The 18,201-nt window shown below is 43.2% G+C and overlaps 2 protein-coding genes across 2 annotated transcripts in view; one reads left to right on the top strand and one right to left on the bottom strand.

The window, feature by feature from the left end:
- The window catches only part of LOC131891779 (uncharacterized), a 23,848-nt gene extending 7,132 nt beyond the window's left edge, over positions 1–16,716 (bottom strand). Inside the window, exons 1-2 of the mRNA XM_059241440.1 lie at positions 16,544–16,716; positions 14,663–14,929 (exon numbers count right to left, since the gene is read on the bottom strand). Coding sequence (XP_059097423.1) covers positions 14,663–14,929; positions 16,544–16,673 — 397 coding nt within the window. The 5' untranslated portion in view covers positions 16,674–16,716. The remainder of the gene's footprint in view (positions 1–14,662; positions 14,930–16,543) is intronic.
- LOC131891780 (uncharacterized) lies at positions 800–1,006 on the top strand (the record flags this gene model as incomplete). The annotated part of the gene is given in 1 exon segment (XM_059241441.1): positions 800–1,006. A coding segment is annotated over 1 exon segment (207 nt), but the record flags the coding sequence as incomplete, so codon positions are not given.
- Positions 16,717–18,201: the final 1,485 nt, after the last annotated feature.

The raw sequence follows: 18,201 nt of genomic DNA, 5'->3' as shown, positions 1-18,201 counted from the left end.
GTTGTAGATAGTTTTTCCGCTAATAAAGCAGTTGTTTCAACCCGCTACAGGCGTTCAGACGTGTTTTCTTGGGCTCGTCGACTGACGCTCTGTACATGGTCCTTCGAGACACTCCGGGGTTCAGTCTTTGGTGACCATCTCTACGTATTGCGAACAATGTGTGACACTAGCAGTGAGAAGAAGTGCCATCTTTATGTTCCTCGTTACCATCCCTAAAATCCAAGACAAATGGCTTCAACGTTTGTTGCCAAGCCACACCCGAATCTCACCCTAATCATGGGATTGAGGGGAAGCTTTTAAGGGGTCATATTTCTTGATCCCAAACTCTTTGTTCGTTACACCAAGCCTTAAATTTCAACCGACTTTGCCACAACAAGCCAATTAAATTGTGGCGTCGTATGATTCAGCATTTTGGAAGAACAAAGAAAAAGCAAACTTACAGTCCACGCTCTTGGGTATGGATCGAACGCCTCCCAAAAGAAATAGTTGGATGTTTTACTTCAGCGAAAAATGGAGTTCAAATCCACACCCAGTGTTCCTTCCGTCGAAGTTGGGGAGCTGAAGAAAAGGCGATCTTATGCCCAAGGGGGCTTCACCAAATTCCTTCAGAAAGCTACAACGATAATCGACCAAGGTGATACCTCCAAATCGGATGACTCCGATCAATCAGCCACAACCGCCAGTTTGGGGCGGATTTAAACCTCTGCAAAGGACGCTCTTGGCAAACTAAATCAGTGTGCCATGGAGGTTTATCCCCACACGTCCGAGGAGGAGGATCGAGATTTGGATGTGACTCTGTGTCACACTTTTGGTTGGTGAACCGATGTTCACCCATCTTCAACAAGGCACACCCATTCGAAAGGGCCTTCATGATCCAGCAGCCGTCTTCACGAAGCTGGGTACAATCCTAGCAGGAGCCGTCTCTTCAATTGGCACCCAACCAGAGGTTTTCTCTTTCAGCTTAGTGCCTGTGCATGAAGAAAAGGACAGTATTGAACAGTTATGACTCTTGGACACAATCGGCATTTCGCCGTATCCCGCCCACACAATCGAAGAAGACCATTCATTATCATATGTTAATAATATTGCTGTACATACCATGAAGGAAGTAACCCGTTATGATAGTGACCTTAAGAAGTACTTTACACAACTTCTTTGGAAGCAGTCTAAACATTCCGTTTTGGATGACAACTGGTATGTTCTTATGAATGTTGTAAATGTAGTCGTGGTGGAGAAAGACGGAACTTTATTAAAGAGAACTAATTAACAAGATGGAGTCCGGTCTACTTGGAAGTCTGGGAAAAAGCCTAGTCCCGTACAGCTGTATCATGGCACAATAATGAGAGGTTGGGCTGACGATATAAATGGTTGCATTGGAAGGTATTTAATTATTAGGAATCATTCCAACTCCCTCAAATCGGCAAAGGTTAAAATACTATGTGTCATTACTGATAGACCATTGACGATTTAACTCGTGTAATAATTGAGTGACCGTTTTTCCCTGCAACTCCTTCTGAGGGCTTTTGATTCGGGTTCCAAGGGTAGATCACTTTCGTTCTGAAGACCGTGTGGAGCCTGCCGAATGTATCGGCGGTTTCGCCAAAGAATTCTACCCGATGGAAAACGCAATTGATACTTTCTTCGACCGGAGGTGTCCAGCACAGTAGCCAACTTATCCCAACGTTTTGTCTTCACGTCCTGCACAAGCACTTCGTTGCCGATGGCCAGCCCCTTAAGGTTATCACTGGAACGGTCATAATAATATTTTCGGAGCTGGTCACTTTCGAGCTTTCTCCGATCAGCTGTTTCGAGCATCTCCCTGAATTCCGGCCGATAAGCGCGCCAATGAACGGGGAGCTTCGAGCGCAACAAACGACCAAAGACTCGTTGGGCCGGGGAGATGCCGTCCTCGCGTGGCGTGTTGCGAAATTCCAACAGTCCGTCATCGAATTCGGTCGAAGTGAAGTCTCCACCCGTTTTGGCTAAAAGGTACTTCATGCTCTTGACCATGGCTTCCGCATGGCCATTAGATTGGCTGTGATGTGGTGATGACGGCTTCCAATCCACGCCCCACTCCCTCAGGAAGGTTTGCGTCAATGAGGATGAAAATTGTGGACAGGCCATTGTCCGATCGGAGCACATTGGGAATGCCCATGAGACTAAAGAATCTCTGAAGAGAAGCGATAACCGATGTAGCCGTCGGGGGAGAGTGAAATTTTGTGATCAATGGAAAACCTGAGTATCGATCGGAATACACCAAGTACTCGTGGCCACCATAGGAGAAAAGATCGGCCGTAGCCATTTCGAAGGGTCGTGTGGGTTGATCCGCCTGGAGCAACGGCTCGGGCGGGTGCGACGGTAGGTACACGGCACATTCAGGGCATGATTGGACGACGTTGTGAATATCAGATGTGTATCCTGGCCAAAAAACCGTGGCTCTCGCTCGTCTTTTGGTCCTCTCAATGCCCTGATGGCTGGCATGGAGTTGTTTGAGAACAGCCTTGACACAGGGGGGTGGAATGACGAGTTGATGTCCACGGAGCACCAAATCCTCATCCACGGACAATTCATGAGCCACTTTTTTGAAGAGAGCCACATAGCCTGTTTTGGACTTTGAGATCGTGCCGGATCGGACGGATTGCCACAGTAAACGATAATTTGGGTCCAACCGGGCCTGATCTCGAATTGATTCCACCGTTAAATCAACCATTTTGAGGCTTATGAAGGCCATCTGACCCGTGGTTACGACCTCGAATCGATCATCATCTGACGGATCACTCACAGGTGAACGCGAAAGAGCATCGGGAATTTCATGATCTTTCCCTTTCCGCCAGTCTACAGTGAAGTTGTATCCGGCCAGCTTGCACCTGTAGTTTTGGATCCGTGGATTCTCGATAGCGTTCAAAGATTGAGCAAAAATTGGTTTGAGCGGTTTGTGATCCGTGATAACCATAAATTCAGGCAAGCCGGCGAGATAAACATGGCATTTTTTAATTGCCCAGAAAATAGCCAACGCCTCCAATTCAATGATGGCGTAGCGAGATTCTGCATCTTGCAAAAAACGTGATCCGCACTGTATAAATCGCCATTGTTCCCCCTGTAACTGAAGAAGGGCGAAACCGAGGCCGTTCAACTTGGAAGCATCGGTCTGGATGACAGTGGGGGCGTTCAGCCGATACATTCCCAGTACTGGAGGGGATGTCAAAGCCTCTTTGACTTTGGAAAAAGCCCTCTCGTGTTCGGCCAACCAGAGGAATTCATTCTTAATTTTGAGAAGTCCTCTGAGGGGTTCTGCAGTTCCCGCAATATCCGCCGAAAAGTGTCCCAACTGATTAACCAAACCAATAAATGACCGTAAATCCGTACGATTGGTTGGGACGGGAAAGTTTTTGATCGCAATCAATTTCTTCTCATCGGCCGCGATGCTGTTGTGTGAGATTTTATATCCAACGAAATCAATGGATCTGGCTCCACCGGCGTTGCTTTTCCGTGCGTTGACGGTCAATCCGTAGAAGACGCATCTTTCTAGGATGAGGCAAGTGAGACGGACGAGGTCTCGGTATGTCTCACAACCAGCCGCCATGTCATCAACCACTTTATGGATGTTGAGGCCCGACATGGCAACGTCGCCCCGATATGAGTACGAATCTCCAGTCGAGACAAAACCCATTGGCGATCGTAAGAATCGAAATTTCCCAAACGGTGTGATGAATGTCGTCAATTTTTGTGACTTTTCCTCCAGAGCCATCTGCCAATATCCTTTAAGAAGATCCAATTTGACGAAAAATCGATCCGATGGGCTAAAACCAGCAATTGCTTCAAGCGGGGTTTTGATGGGATGAGTGGACCGTTGGACCTCTGAATTCAACTTGGTCAGGTCCACACAGATCCGAACGTCCCCGTTCGGCTTTGGAACGACCACCATTGGATGACACCAGACAGTAGGATCGTCACCCTCGGGCGTTATTACCTTCTTCTGTGTCATATCCTTTAACTCACTTTCCACCCTTTCTCGTTGGGGAAACGGGACGGGTCTTGCCGTATGTATTGCAAATGGTCGTGCTTCTTCTTTTAGAGTTATTACCATTGGATCACCTACAATAGGCCCACGCATAGGCTTCAATTGGGTGTCATCAAAAGCATTCTTGTAAATGGATTTCAATTTCCTGTCCACTTGTGCGAAGTCCTCCTCGGACGGATCTTCTGGCAATGATTGAATCCAATTTTCGCGATCGTCCTCGGACCAAATACACGATGAATGATTCAAAGCAGGTATTATTTTAGACGCAATGGTCGCAACCATTGGTCTTGGAAAATCGGCACCAACAATGGAGAGCGTCTTGCAAACCTGAAGACTTAAGAAAGCTCCCTCGAGTCCATAACATATGATGATGGTGACATCCCGTGCAGTGTGATTTCCGACTCGCAAATCGGATTTGAATGATGCAAAAAGTCGCAACGAATTGCCATCCACACCCACAATCTTCATAGTTTTTGGAGGTAGATCGAGAGAAGGAACAGTGGTGAAAAGTTTGTGCTCTTTGAAATACTCAACCCCCATAATTGTGATGTCCGCTCCAGTGTCAGCGCAAAAAATACACTCAACGAAATTCGATGAACCACTTGGATGAACCTGAATTTTCAGTTGATTGTGACGAAGATCCGAGGTAGACGAAGCCACACGCATGAGAACTCCCCCAACCTTCTTCGGTTTCGGTTTTAATCGGCATGCAACATCCCAATGTCCTAAACGATCACAGTTGTTGCAACTTGTGTCTTTGGCTGGACAAGAGTCGCGAGGATGGGAGAACCCGCCGCAATAACCACAATTCGAGTTTGAATTTGGTTTCCTATCGACCTGTTTCGATTTCTTGTACGCTGAAGACTTTGACCTGTGACTTGCGGCACTAACATATCGTTTTCCCATGCTTGAAGGATCGCTGATTATTTTGGCTCCTCGACGAGATGTTTCAAGTCCAAGGATGTATTTGCGACAATCGTCAAAAGAGGTGGGATTGCGTTCCATCACTTGGGCTCTGTCTGACTCGTTCAACATTGCTTGAAGAAGCAAAAAGATTTCAAGAAACGTACCCATTAGCTGCAAAGGCTGTTAAACGGATGTATGTTGACGACCTTGCCACAGGGTCCTCGGACCCGGCAAGTGCGAAAAAGCTGTCCGATGAAATATTTGCCCTTTTCAATTTGGCCAGTATGAAAACGCACAAATGGCTATCCAATGAACAAGAGGTTCTCAGGGACATCCCACCAGAACTTAGGTCTGAATCCCATGCCACCAAAGTTCTAGGAGTCCCATATGATAGCAAAAAAGACGAGCTTACGTTCAACTTTTGGCCTAACTTAAAACTCGACAGTGCCGCGCGTCCCACCAAACGTTTAATTNTTCTTCATGCCGGCCCAAACTTAATTCCAGATCTCGTGTCCGTCCTAATCAACTTCCGTTCCAAACGAACAACGGTGATTCTAGATATTTCCAAAATGTTTTTAAGCATTGGCATTGAAAATGACAATGATTACTTAAGATTCATGTGGACACCTTCACCAAATGGACCCACCAAATTGCTTCGTATGTTAGTACTTACTTTTGGGGTAGTGTCCTAGCCTTTTCAGGCCATTTGGGTTGTTCAGGAACATGCCAAAAGATTTCAAGAAACGTACCCATTAGCTGCAAAGGCTGTTAAACGGATGTATGTTGACGACCTTGCCACAGGGTCCTCGGACCCGGCAAGTGCGAAAAAGCTGGCCGATGAAATATTTGCCCTTTTCAATTTGGCCAGCATGAAAACGCACAAATGGCTATCCAATGAACCAGAGGTTCTCAGGGACATCCCACCAGAACTTAGGTCTGAATCCCATGCCACCAAAGTTCTAGGAGTCCCATATGATAGCAAAAAAGACGAGCTTACGTTCAACTTTTGGCCTAACTTAAAACTCGACAGTGCCGCGCGTCCCACCAAACGTTTGATTTTAAAAACGATGGCTCAACTTTTTGATCCCTTAGGCATGATATCACCCTTCATTATCGTTGCAAAAGTACTATTGCAAGCCTTATGGCAAGATAAAATTAATTGGGATGACGCCTTACCGAGCAATCATGAATACACTTGGTCACAATGGGTTTATGACATTCCTGCATTATCGTCCCTGCAAGTATCTCGTTGTTTAATCCCACAAAATTTCGATCCGTTATTCATTGCTGCCTTAGGTGATGCCAGTGCTACGGCATATTGTACTGTTGTTTATGTAGTGTGCAAGGATTCAGCAAACAATCGACAGTGTACGCAAGCGTTTGCCAAGACACGTGTCAACCCGCTTCAACTAGTGAGAACCGGCATTCATAAGCACGAAACAATTGCAAGATTGGAACTTCTCGCGGCAGTTATCACTGCCAGAGCGGGAGTGTATGTGGCTGAAGCCTTGAATATCAAGCTTCCTATATTTTGCTTCANAATTGCAAGATTGGAACTTCTCGCGGCAGTTATCACTGCCAGAGCGGGAGTGTATGTGGCTGAAGCCTTGAATATCAAGCTTCCTATATTTTGCTTCACCGACTCTAAAGTCACTCTTTGCCGTCTGGCCCGAGGTCCCAATCCATACAAGATTTGGGTCGGTTCCCGCCTCCAAACTATCCTGAATCTTGTTCCGGCGTCTCGTTGGTTCTTCTGCCCGGGAAAATCCAACCCTGCCGACGTTGGTTCACGCAGATGCTCAGTCATTGATCTAATCCACCACACATTATGGTGAACAGGACCATCTTTACTTCAACGAGAAGTAGAGACGTGGCTGGGAACTGGTCAAACATCCATCTCCAAAGAGGAAGAAGAATTATGCGACAATCCAGAAATCAGCAAAAACAATAAATGATAAAAAATAACCCACATCAAACAAGGTTTACAACCCTCAAATGCGTCGGGGTTAAGGAACGCCATGCCAAAATTTGACAAAACCTTGAACTTGCTCGTAGCTCAAACTCGACTGAACGAGGAGCTAATCATCCTTCCAAGGCACCACACTGTCACAGAGAAAATCGTGCTCCAGTTCCACAACGATAATTTTCATCTGGATAAGACAAACTTAAACGCCTTAGTCCGAAGACGATACTGGATTCAAGGCTCAAAACGTGAGGTACAAAGAATCGCCCGCTTGTGCCTCAAACCCCATTGCAGAAAACTGGTGCCGCTACAGGAACAAATGGGAACACTCCCAGCCAATTTACGGGTTGACGAACCGTCCGGGTTCATAAACATTTCCGTAGACTTTTTTGGGCCACTGCACCCAACTGACTGTGACAAAGCATATGGGTGCATATTCACTTGTCTATACAGTCGAGCAGTTCATCTTGAACTCACTCCAGACTTAAGTGCAGAGTCATTCATCGAAGCCTTTCGTAGACTTATTGCACGACGAGGTCAACCAAAAATTGTCTATAGCGACAATTTCAAAAGTTTCAAGGCAGCAGAAAAGGAACTTCGGCATCTATACTCATACATGGATAGGCCAAAGATCAGCCATGCTTTCCCCACCATTGAGTGGATTTACAGCATAGATCGGGCACCATGGACAAACGGAGTTACCGAAAGACTGATCAGAACGGTGAAAACTCCACTCAGAGTGATGCTCCAACGGTCTGCATTGTCTTTCCGACAAATCGAAACAATATTGATAGAAATAGAGGGCATCGTCAATAATAGACCCCTTGCAGTTTCAGAAGATCGACACCAGCTCCATCCAATCACGCCAGCACATCTAGTGATAGGGCGCAGGATGGATCTATTACCGAACGACTATGCCAAAATTGATGAGCGTCCAACAGCGCAAAAATGGAAACACAGGACGGCTCTACTGAACCAATTTTGGCGTCGATGGTCCAACGACTACCTATTGGAACTCCAGCCAACGCGCAAATGGCATCATGGACAAAATCTTGAGCTCAAAACCAATATGATGGTAATGGTGAGAGATAAGAATTTATCCCGCCAAGATTGGAAACTGGGTGTCATCGAAGATCTTCACAAAAATCCGCAAGGCCTTGTTCACAAGGCCACAATCAGAACCGTCTCACATGGGAAACAGAGACCGTCGTACATCACCAGGCATGTTCGACAACTCAGCATCCTTGAGGCACTTCTGGCGGAAAATAAATAAGGGTAGACGAAGACCGACTCAATCAGTCAACTTCCATCCAAGAAGCAGGCATCATGCACGCATGTAGCTTCCTGACTCTATCCTGCACCTTGTCACTTACAATGGCAAAGGTGCAAATTCAAACCATTCCGAGGAACCACACAGCACATCTTCACCTCCCGCCAATTATGGGCGTTATTGGACACGGTCATGTGGGCTTCAGGATAAATCTTACCCATTTGTTGGAAATCCCACTTCAACGGACCAGGGACCTGAAGAAGGTGTATCAAAAGGCAGCTAGAGGCCAGTTCCTCGTGCAACCTCCCCAAGACATCATAGCCAATTTGAAAGTCCAGGAACGAAGTCTTAACGACATGTGGTCAACCGTGTTCTCGATCCTAGGCCAACCAATCGACTTTCACAGACACGTTAAGCGATCAATCTTCCTTCCTTTCGTTAACTTCATTGGCAACATCGTCAATTTGGGCGCTACACTAGCTGTTGGAGTAGCCGTACGTTCGGTCCAACATCGCGTGGACGTGATGAATCACGACATCGTCGCAGTGCAGAGGATCCAGGACCACCTGGCTCAACAAATTGCGCAAATCCACGCCACAGACCTTAGCCGATCAATGATCTCAGCTGCCCGGTCTCGGCTTAACCATGAACGGTTGTCAGTTCTTCAGGTGGAACAAGGACTGAATCAACTACTTCTTCATCGCTTTCCAACAGGACTTGTGGCGGGACCCCTCGTTCTGAAGTCCCTTCAAGAACTTGAAGTGTTGGCAAAAACGAAGAATCATGTGGTGCCATTTCAAACTCTCAGCGCCTTCCTCCAGTTTCCAACTACCTGGAACGTCCAAGACGGAATCATTTCCATCACAGTTCAGGTCCCATTGGTAAAGAAATCGTCAGAAATGACCCTTTTCAAACTCGTGCCTGGACCATTGGAAATGTCAAGTTCGACAATAGTTTTGCCCAAAATCAAGGATTTCATTGCGACATCTCCAGGGGAAATTCATTTTCACCTAGTTGGTGAGGAAGATTTAGGGGACTGCAGTCATTTCAATGAACATTATGTTTGCAAGACTTCGACGAGTTATCAAAACTATGAAGACTTTTGCGAGTCAGCGTTGTTCATTGGAAATGCATCGGCTGCCAAGAAGCATTGCGAAATGAGAGTGTACGAGAGGCCAACTATTCAAGAAGTTCTGGATCAAGTGTTCCTACTCATCCATCCTCAGAAGGCAAACATCGTTGTCCAATGTCATCCTGAGGACCCGGAAAAATTGAGTGTCGTTGGAACCGCACTAATCCAACTACCACCCGGTTGTTTCTTGATAGGCCCACACTACTCCGCTTCATCTCCCTACCACGCTGAGACCAAGATGATCAATGTAACACTGAAAGGACTTTCCTCTCCAACGACCGAAATACCCACGAACACGTCCCTTGATGACATCCACACTGGTACCAGAGAACCAAGTGAAGAAATCGACACCAGCCATGACAATATCCATTATAAAACACTATATGTGTGCATTGTAGCTTTGTCAATAACCCTCCTTGGCGTAATTGGATTCTTGTGCAAGAAGTCTTTGCAACTTGCTGCATAACTTCTAGCCGGGAGTGTTCCGAGTATCGGAAACGGTTACTTATTGATCATCCATATTTTGTACAGTTCTTGTGTAGCTAGATTTATCCCAGTGTTGTAGATAGTTTTTCCGCTAATAAAGCAGTTGTTTCAACCCGCTACAGGCGTTCAGACGTGTTTTCTTGGGCTCGTCGACTGACGCTCTGTACAGAGCCATTGTGTAACGTAACAAGACAAGTGTTATCATTGAATATATGCGTTTGAAAACTTGCTGAAAACGAGTTCAAGGTATCCCTTTTCCGGACATACGAAGCGTCCGCGGTATCAATTATGAATCAATGAATAACCCCACAACTCATCTCGGAGACCCTTCAAATCCTCTATACGTACATTTACAAGTAATTATGACATGCTAAATAAGAAATACAGTGTAAAGAGGAAGCTGGATACTGTATGGTTGATAACACAACAAGACATTTGCAATCATCATTTCTAACAAAATTGTACTACAAAAAGACCAGTTTCACAACATCAATAACATCACTTTCTCTAGACTTAAATTAGTTTTTTAGGACAATTTAATCGACCAAGATGACCACAAAAAGTCGCTGGTAGGCTACAAATAAGCAATGTATAGCTCCTTGTATATTTCAATTTAGAGGTACTGTATTGGTAGAGCATCAGCTTTCCAATTTGCGAATGCTAGTTCGATTCCAGGCTTGCCAAGTCCAAGCTTCTTTGCGGTATTTGATTACAGCACGAGTTGTTGCTTTCACTCCTTAAATGGGCTTAAATGGAGGAACCCGTGGTCATTCCCGAGGGTGAGGTAATAATTAATGCTGGTAGTGACGACGAAGGACAGAATATCCCTCAATTGGGATACCCATCATCAGATGGCAGGCCGAGCGAGAGAGCTGCCATCTGACTTCGTAACAAACAAAACACGTTTGTTTCTCCGCAAGGAGAGAGGGCAGGCGAGAATGAAACGGGCTATAGGGACTGCTTGTTTCATAATGAGATAAAAGGATAACTTAGTGTTAGTAAACACGAACAAAAAAAAATTGGCTAACACGTTTGTAATTAGCAACTTGTGTAGGAAATTTCTGCAACCAAGCAATCTAACATGAATTCGAGCTACTTGGAACAAGACATTCAGAAAGATCCAAAATCCAAAAAGACTTTGGACGGTTAAGCAGTGTGGTTGGCTACCGTAATAACAGTGCTATGAACAGTGGAGTGGATTTCTCAGAAAAAAAGCATTTTTTAAGTTTCCAGCTACTTCAAGAAACAAGGAACAGAGATGGTTGTGGACGTCGGCAGTATCTCGGAAGAGTCCGGACGGATCTTATTGGCAGCCTTCATTGAGCTCAGTTATTTGCCACGAACACTTCATAGGAAAGCAGCCGAGCAAGACCCGTGGACACCCCGATTACGTACCTTCAATTTTTCCTAAGAAGCAAGGTATTGAAGCATCAATTGTTATTGACAAAGTAACTGACAATTTTCATGTTTCGTCAGATATTTGAAGCGTTCTGCGACTGTATCGGATATAGAGTGTTATGAGAGGAGGAAGCAACGACTTCAGACTTCAACTTTGACCGTACCTTCATCAAATAGCCGGGGTCAGACAAGCCAACCGTCGCTCAACACGTCAGATGTTGGTACTCAAGTTAACATGGCTTGGAACGAAGAGATGGAGGAACCTGATCTTCTCTTTAGCAAGATAGAGTTCTCGGACAGTGATGAAACTCGACCTCGTTGGGAATGCACTTTTGCTTCTGAATGCCAAGTACGGATATCATTAAAAAAGGCCAAAGGGTTAAGATCCCGTTCGAGCCAAACCAACACGTTTCTTTCAAGTGCCTATAGCGTCCAAGCTCTAAGGAGTGATGAAGAGTGGAAAGCGACAATTGGTGTCAGTGAAAGCTTCTTTTATGCCTTCCTTGAGCTTTTTGGGCGATGAACTGAAGCCATCTCGCAAACTCAGGTGCGAGCAGAAGCTCTTACTTTTCATGATGAAGCTGAAGCTGAATCATTCTTTCACATTCTTAAGTACATTTTTTCAAGTTGCCCGGGAAAAAGCGAGTGAAGTTTGAATGAAGTTCTATCTGTAGCATTCATGCATGATCTGAAAGGAGCTCGTTTTCTGGCCATCAAGAGACCAGACCCAACTTAGGATGCCAAAATCCTTTCAAAATTCCCAAATTGCCGAGCAATGATTGATTGCACAGAGATTGAAACTCAATGCCCAGAAGATCTGGAGCTACGAACTTTGTTCTGGTCAAATTACAAGCAACGACATATCTTAAGGTTTCATATTGCTCTATCACCTTCTGGAGATTTAATCTTCATTTCAAGAGCTTACGGAGTTTGAGTCACTGATTCACAGATTACAACTCAGTCCGGATTTCTGGTGCTTCTAGAGCCAGGTGACGTTATCTTGGCGGATAAAGGTTTCCCTCAAATTGTAAATGATACAAGCAATCGCGGGGCGTTCGTCATTATGCCACCTTTCAAGCGGACTGTGGAAAGTCAGTTAACGAACAAGCAGAACGAACAATGTTATGATATTGCTAGTTTTTGGAGAGGGCAATCCGGCGACTGAAGTGCTTTGAAATTTTTTCGTTTGTTCCGTCTAGTATGGTCAGTAAAATGAGTGCGATTGGAGTCGTTATATCTTTCATATGTAATAACATGAATGAACTCGTCAACCAGGACTTTCCGTTATAAATAACCATTATGCTTGATATACAATAGAAGTTGTACAAATAAAGTAATCTAGGGACACTTTATTTCAAGGACCTGGACTTCACCGTCATTAAGTATAAGCCAATAAGGTATAAGCACCAATGAAAGGCGCATCTTGCCGAACAACAAGGCCACACTCGAGAACTGTCTTCTTCGTGATTTCTTCGAACTTTATGCGAGCTTCTTGTTCCATTTCAGAGCCATACTTCATGCCAGATTCTAAAAGGCAATCGACTCTCAGTGATCTCAATAGCAAGAAGAATTTGATTCGACTTTGATTACTTTGAGCCCGAATTATCCTACGACACTGGCTTGCTGTAACGCGAAATTTCCGCTTCAAAAGTCACTCAGGATTCCGCGATTTACCAAGTGTACTTTTGCAAAGATCAATACTCTCATCGATGCTCTTTACATTAACATTTTGCTCATAAGAAACTGAGTTCTCCGCACTTATTTCTTCGCTTCTCAAAAATTTAGGCTCTTCCTTATCGTCACGATTGAAGATGATGTTCATATCCAAGCTGTTGAATTGTCACTGGAGATCAGACGGTCTTTTCCAGGAGGTCGTGTCAAGTGTGACCCTTGTAGAGGTTCAACGACGGCAATTAGCGTCTTGAACATTCCAGAGGATGTCAATCCGTGCTTTTCAAAGATTATCTTGTATCTGCCGAGAGCTTCGTGGTTTGGCGGGCTGAAGGTGGGAACAGATGTCCTTAAGTTAAAGAGTTCATCAATGGACTTGCCTTTCCGAGAGAGCGATCTGTTTTTCTCTGAGGGTTTAGACCACTGAGACTCACGATCCGTTTGAGATTCGTCTCTCTCATAATTGACAAAGAGAAGAACGGCGCAAGCATGGTTACAAGATCCAGATTCCCCTGAGACACAACTACATCGCATAAACCACGGACTTCTAGAGATATGGACTGCGAACGAAAGCAAAAATATCCTATCTCCAAAACCACTCATCTTATTCCAAATCAGTACTTCATACGACCACAAGATCTTGTTGAATAGATGAACTCAGCCAAGTTTGAGCCCAAACCTATGTTTAGGGAACTCAGGAGACATGTTCAAAGTTATATAGTAACCATTACATAAAATTTGAATTTTCGGCCTGCTCTTGGTCAGCTACATAAGCTTTCGACAACATAACTTTGAAACGATCGACTTTGCATGTAAATGATGTAAAATTGACCTACCGTTAATTGAGAAGATATACGTTTCTTATTTTATTGCTTTAATTCGAAAAGTGGCTCAGAGCGGCTATGACCAAGAGCAGGCCGATTTTGCAGGAAGCTCGTTCGCAGTCCATATTTCTAGAAGTCCGTGCATAAACGAAACCTCTCTAAGACTGGTAAGGCTTATTGCGATTTTGCACGGGGTTTTGTTGACTGACATCTCTGCCACGCATTTACCAACAACTTGACTAGTGGGGCCTTGTATTTCTTCAACGCCAAAGACACGTCCCGCCCTAAAAAGAGCTGTTCCTTTCCGAATTGGGTCTAGGCGGAAGTCGGGTAGAACGACAGTTTCAAATCCGGCTCGGATGGTTATTTAAGTGGGTGCCATTGCTGTAAAGTACTAAATTAGAACTTTCATCGCTCCTATTTCATTAATTTGAATCATCTTACGGGGTCCGGCAGGAATATAACAACCACTTTTGTTTGAATCTCTGTTTATCAAACTATTTGAATGTGATTACTCTTACTAACTAAATTATTTTCCTTTTTGGCCGCTAGGCTTTGTTTACCTTCTACTAAGCGTTCCCTATACTCTATATCTACTCCTCTATTTCAAATCCCGCCTTACTATATTTTCCCTTAACAACCTTCGAAATGAGAAACTCCTCCGCTACAAAATTCCAACATGAGGTGATGAGGTGGTATCATTTTTTCGCGTTTGGTTCAATCTCCCTACATTGAACACGCGTCATGGATGATCTCTTTTGCTTGTTTGTGGAGGTATCCCTCAAAAAAGAAGCGGATTTTAGTAATTCACTTACGACATTGAGTAGAAAGGGAATGGCAAAGACTAGAGAATACATTAACACATTATGCATTAAAGCATGAGGAGCGAGAATATTGTGGCCACGTTGTAAGGACACTTCTCTACTGCTCTCAAAATCCGATCGATCATGTAAGTAGCAAGAGACCTATTTTGATAAATTAGTCGACTTACCATTTGCAGGACCACCCTGTCTTCCGGGTGGGTGGGTGAAGAATGTGAGAAATTGATCCCTTCTCAGAGTCAGGTTCTTCAGGAGATCGTCGTAGTCAATCTCTTCAATGGTTTCCTTGCCAGTAATGTTGGCTCTTTTTTCCAGTTCCTCAACCAGGTTATCATAACCTCGGAATTTTGGACAAAAAGTTACCGAGGGGTAACGGTAGGAGTTGGTCTCATTAACAATGTTGCTAATGGACGTTTGGCCAGATATATATTTGATCACTGGAATAATTATGAAAGTGTTAAACTCTGATCCCAATTTTTTCGACCTCGATCGTAGATCAGTTTTGAGTCACCCGATCTTTGAGTCACTTTTGCTTGCGCACCCAAAATTCATTTTGGTTCGTGTTCTCTCTTCCCTCAGAGGAAGCAAGCAAGTTTGATGCTCAAAAACCAAAATAATCGGAAGGTTTTGACCAAGAACACGAAACTAATAGTTCATCCTGCTAAACAGTTGCTTATCACACGCCAAACTCGTTGATTTAGCCGAGACTCGATAGCAATAGGGCTTGTCAAGTGAATGCACTCATGAACAACTGACGTTATTCCATGGAGTAAAATCAAAGGCAACATGCCCAGCCAAACTGCACTGTGCATGCATTGAGCTTTGAAATTAGTTCCACTTTACTTGCTTGTCTAAGCAAATATCATTGTGGTATTGAGCCAATTTGATAGTGCGTTCGCCAAATTACACCAAACATGTTCATTTTGTTGGGTTTTGTAACACAGCTCACTCTAAAGCACTGGCTTATTGAAAATTCAATGGGTGGATGGTGGGAGTTGACTGTGTGGTTTGTCCTATTATTCCCTCCCAACGTGCTCAAAATCAGGGTGCTGGACCACAGGTTTCCTTTAATGTCCTTCACTTGTCATGCCCTATGAGAATCGAACGAGACAACTCTCCGTCGATCTTTTCTGAGGACCAACATCAGAAACTTTACTTCAATACTAGTAAATCGATCACAATTAGACTCCTTTTTGCATCATACTCTGGGCTAGAAGGAAATAACCTTAAGACCAGTATATAAATCTCAAGCTAATGTCGGCAAATCCCTTATGTACTTTAAACTTGATGATGGCCCGAATACAAAAAAACTCCAAATTGTCCCTAAGCTAGATTTCACAAGATATTGCCGCTTCTTTCATTGAATGATCATTTATCAATAGAGACAGGAAAAACATTTTGCTTTGGCGTTGAGTGTAAATTCCAGACGTTTGTCAAATCTAGTCTTGTTCACAACAGTTAATCTTTTTGTTAGGTTAACTTGTGCTCAGACAACTAGTTGCATTCAAAACTATACAAAATTGAACAGCAAAGCTATGAGACCTGAGATAATGAGTCGCTACTGCACGCCAAATTAGTTTTGACAAACGTCTTGAATTTACACTCAACGCCAAAACAAAATGTTTTTCCTGTCTCTATTTATCAAACAAGGATGAGTGGCCAAGATTAATTTAAAAAAAAAAAAAAGAATGTTTCAATTAACATGACTTCACTCCAGAATTAGGCAAAAGCAAAATTAGTCAACCTTGGAAAATGATGATTTTTTTTCGGAGCTGCCCACCTCCAATACAGATTATTTTTTGTCTCATCAAGACCATACTTCGCTAAATCATTGGATTTATTTTTTTTTAACCCTTCCTAAAATTTGTAGTTTTCCTGCCAACATGGTACGCTACTGAGCATTGATCTTCTTTATTTGCTTAGCACTGCATTCTGAGTCGACCACATAATATTTTGACGGCAAAACTTCGAAACAAACTAACTTACGAGAAAATGTTTCAAATATGTTTTAGTTCAATAAAGTCCAGAGGTCCATCACACATCCTACTTACATGATCTCGCCCATCCAACGCAAACAAATCCCAAACAGCCCAAGATAATGAAGATACGAAAGAAGCTTAAGAATTGCCGCAAAGTTTGGTTCTTCTTCAAGAACTTTTGAATTTGTTCCATGACAGCCATGTTTGGAACTGACAAGTCAGCCTTGTCAAACTGGTCATATTTATATCCCAATATTTCTCATATCGTTCCTTTGACTAGCAAATGAGGAATTTCACTTCCAACCGAAGCCCGAATTTCCAATAAGACGTTGCAGCCAACAATGGTAAAAGGAAAAAAAAAACAATTCGAAAGTGGTAATACCATATGCAATTTGGCATACCATTTCCTTCGTTTATTCCCTGGGGTACAAACAATCATCCTTAAGCATACGTCGATTATTAATGTCAAGATTACCCACACATTCGTCGAGTTTCCCAATCCACGGGCTTACATATATTGATGACAGTGTCAATATTTTCTTCTATTTTACTTCTTAATGCATTAGTGTCCTTTCTTGGATATGCCACTTGCATTTATGAACGTTATGCCGTGCAGCAATTACAAACTCTTCCCTTATTTGCAAATAACATGGTTGGTGTTATCAATCCTATAATATCGACCTTTGAGAAATGCTCGCCTTGGCAAAAGAGAAATGTTAATTAATCTTGTTTATTCTAATCTATCGCTGTTTAGCCAAGCCCTCGCGATATTGTGACGGAGCAAATATTTGCTTTCCAATTGGCCTTCGGTTCAAAATGCATTGTCCAAGGCAAGACCAATATGATACTCGTATCATCGAGTATCGAGTAAGTTGATTCAAACGGTTGTGTCTAGAAAAAGGCAACAATGAACAGCAACGAACAAATAAACATGAGACACCACGTTTAAATTGTCTTGTTTTCAATTTGAAGTGGTTGGACGTCAAAACGAAGAGCGTTGAAAAAAAGTGATTGTTGGATTTATTACGCGAGTAAATTTATGGGATGACTAAATGTCACGTGAGTGATGCATTGTACGTTCTTAAAATGTCACAAGTCATTAGCATTTTTTTAAAACTTGTCAAAATGTTCCCCTTTGCAACTTTTACTTTTTGGCTAGTGAACAAATGTTAACTTATATGCATTTTCCACTAGATATTTCATCTATAATTGGTTACTCATTTCAAGGGCACCCTGCATTCTTGGCTCGTTTGATGTTCACATCAAGGCTTCTCCTTCAATCCTTGTATAACTTAGTTGACTTGAACATATTTTTTTCTTTTTCAGTTAGATTCAGGCTTAGAAATTCAATCTTAAAAAGAGTGGTCACATCTAGTTTAGACCGATTACTTACTTTTCATAATTCATGCATTTTTAAAAACAAAGAAGATGAGGAGTAGGAGGAGGGAGCCGGCTTTAGGTGTTTCCCGTAAATATTTATGGCCAAGGGTGCCCAATTTAATTACTATTTTTGTACTGAATGAGTTCATTAAAGAGCCTAAATCCAAAGCCTGATACACCTAAAGCAATTATTCAAGGGCCAATACAAGCTTCTTTTGGTTTGGTTGGGACTTTACGGACTTTTCTAACCAAATATCTAAATGCATTTTTCATTAATTTGAGCTTTTTGTGACAAGAAAAGCGTTGTTCAATTTTCATTCCATTTATTTTTTTGCGTAAAAGAAAATGTT

Source organism: Tigriopus californicus, chromosome 12 (assembly GCF_007210705.1).
Source record: "Tigriopus californicus strain San Diego chromosome 12, Tcal_SD_v2.1, whole genome shotgun sequence".
NCBI classification, from domain to species: Eukaryota; Metazoa; Arthropoda; class Copepoda; order Harpacticoida; family Harpacticidae; genus Tigriopus; species Tigriopus californicus.
This window is presented reverse-complemented; position numbering and strand designations above follow the sequence as displayed.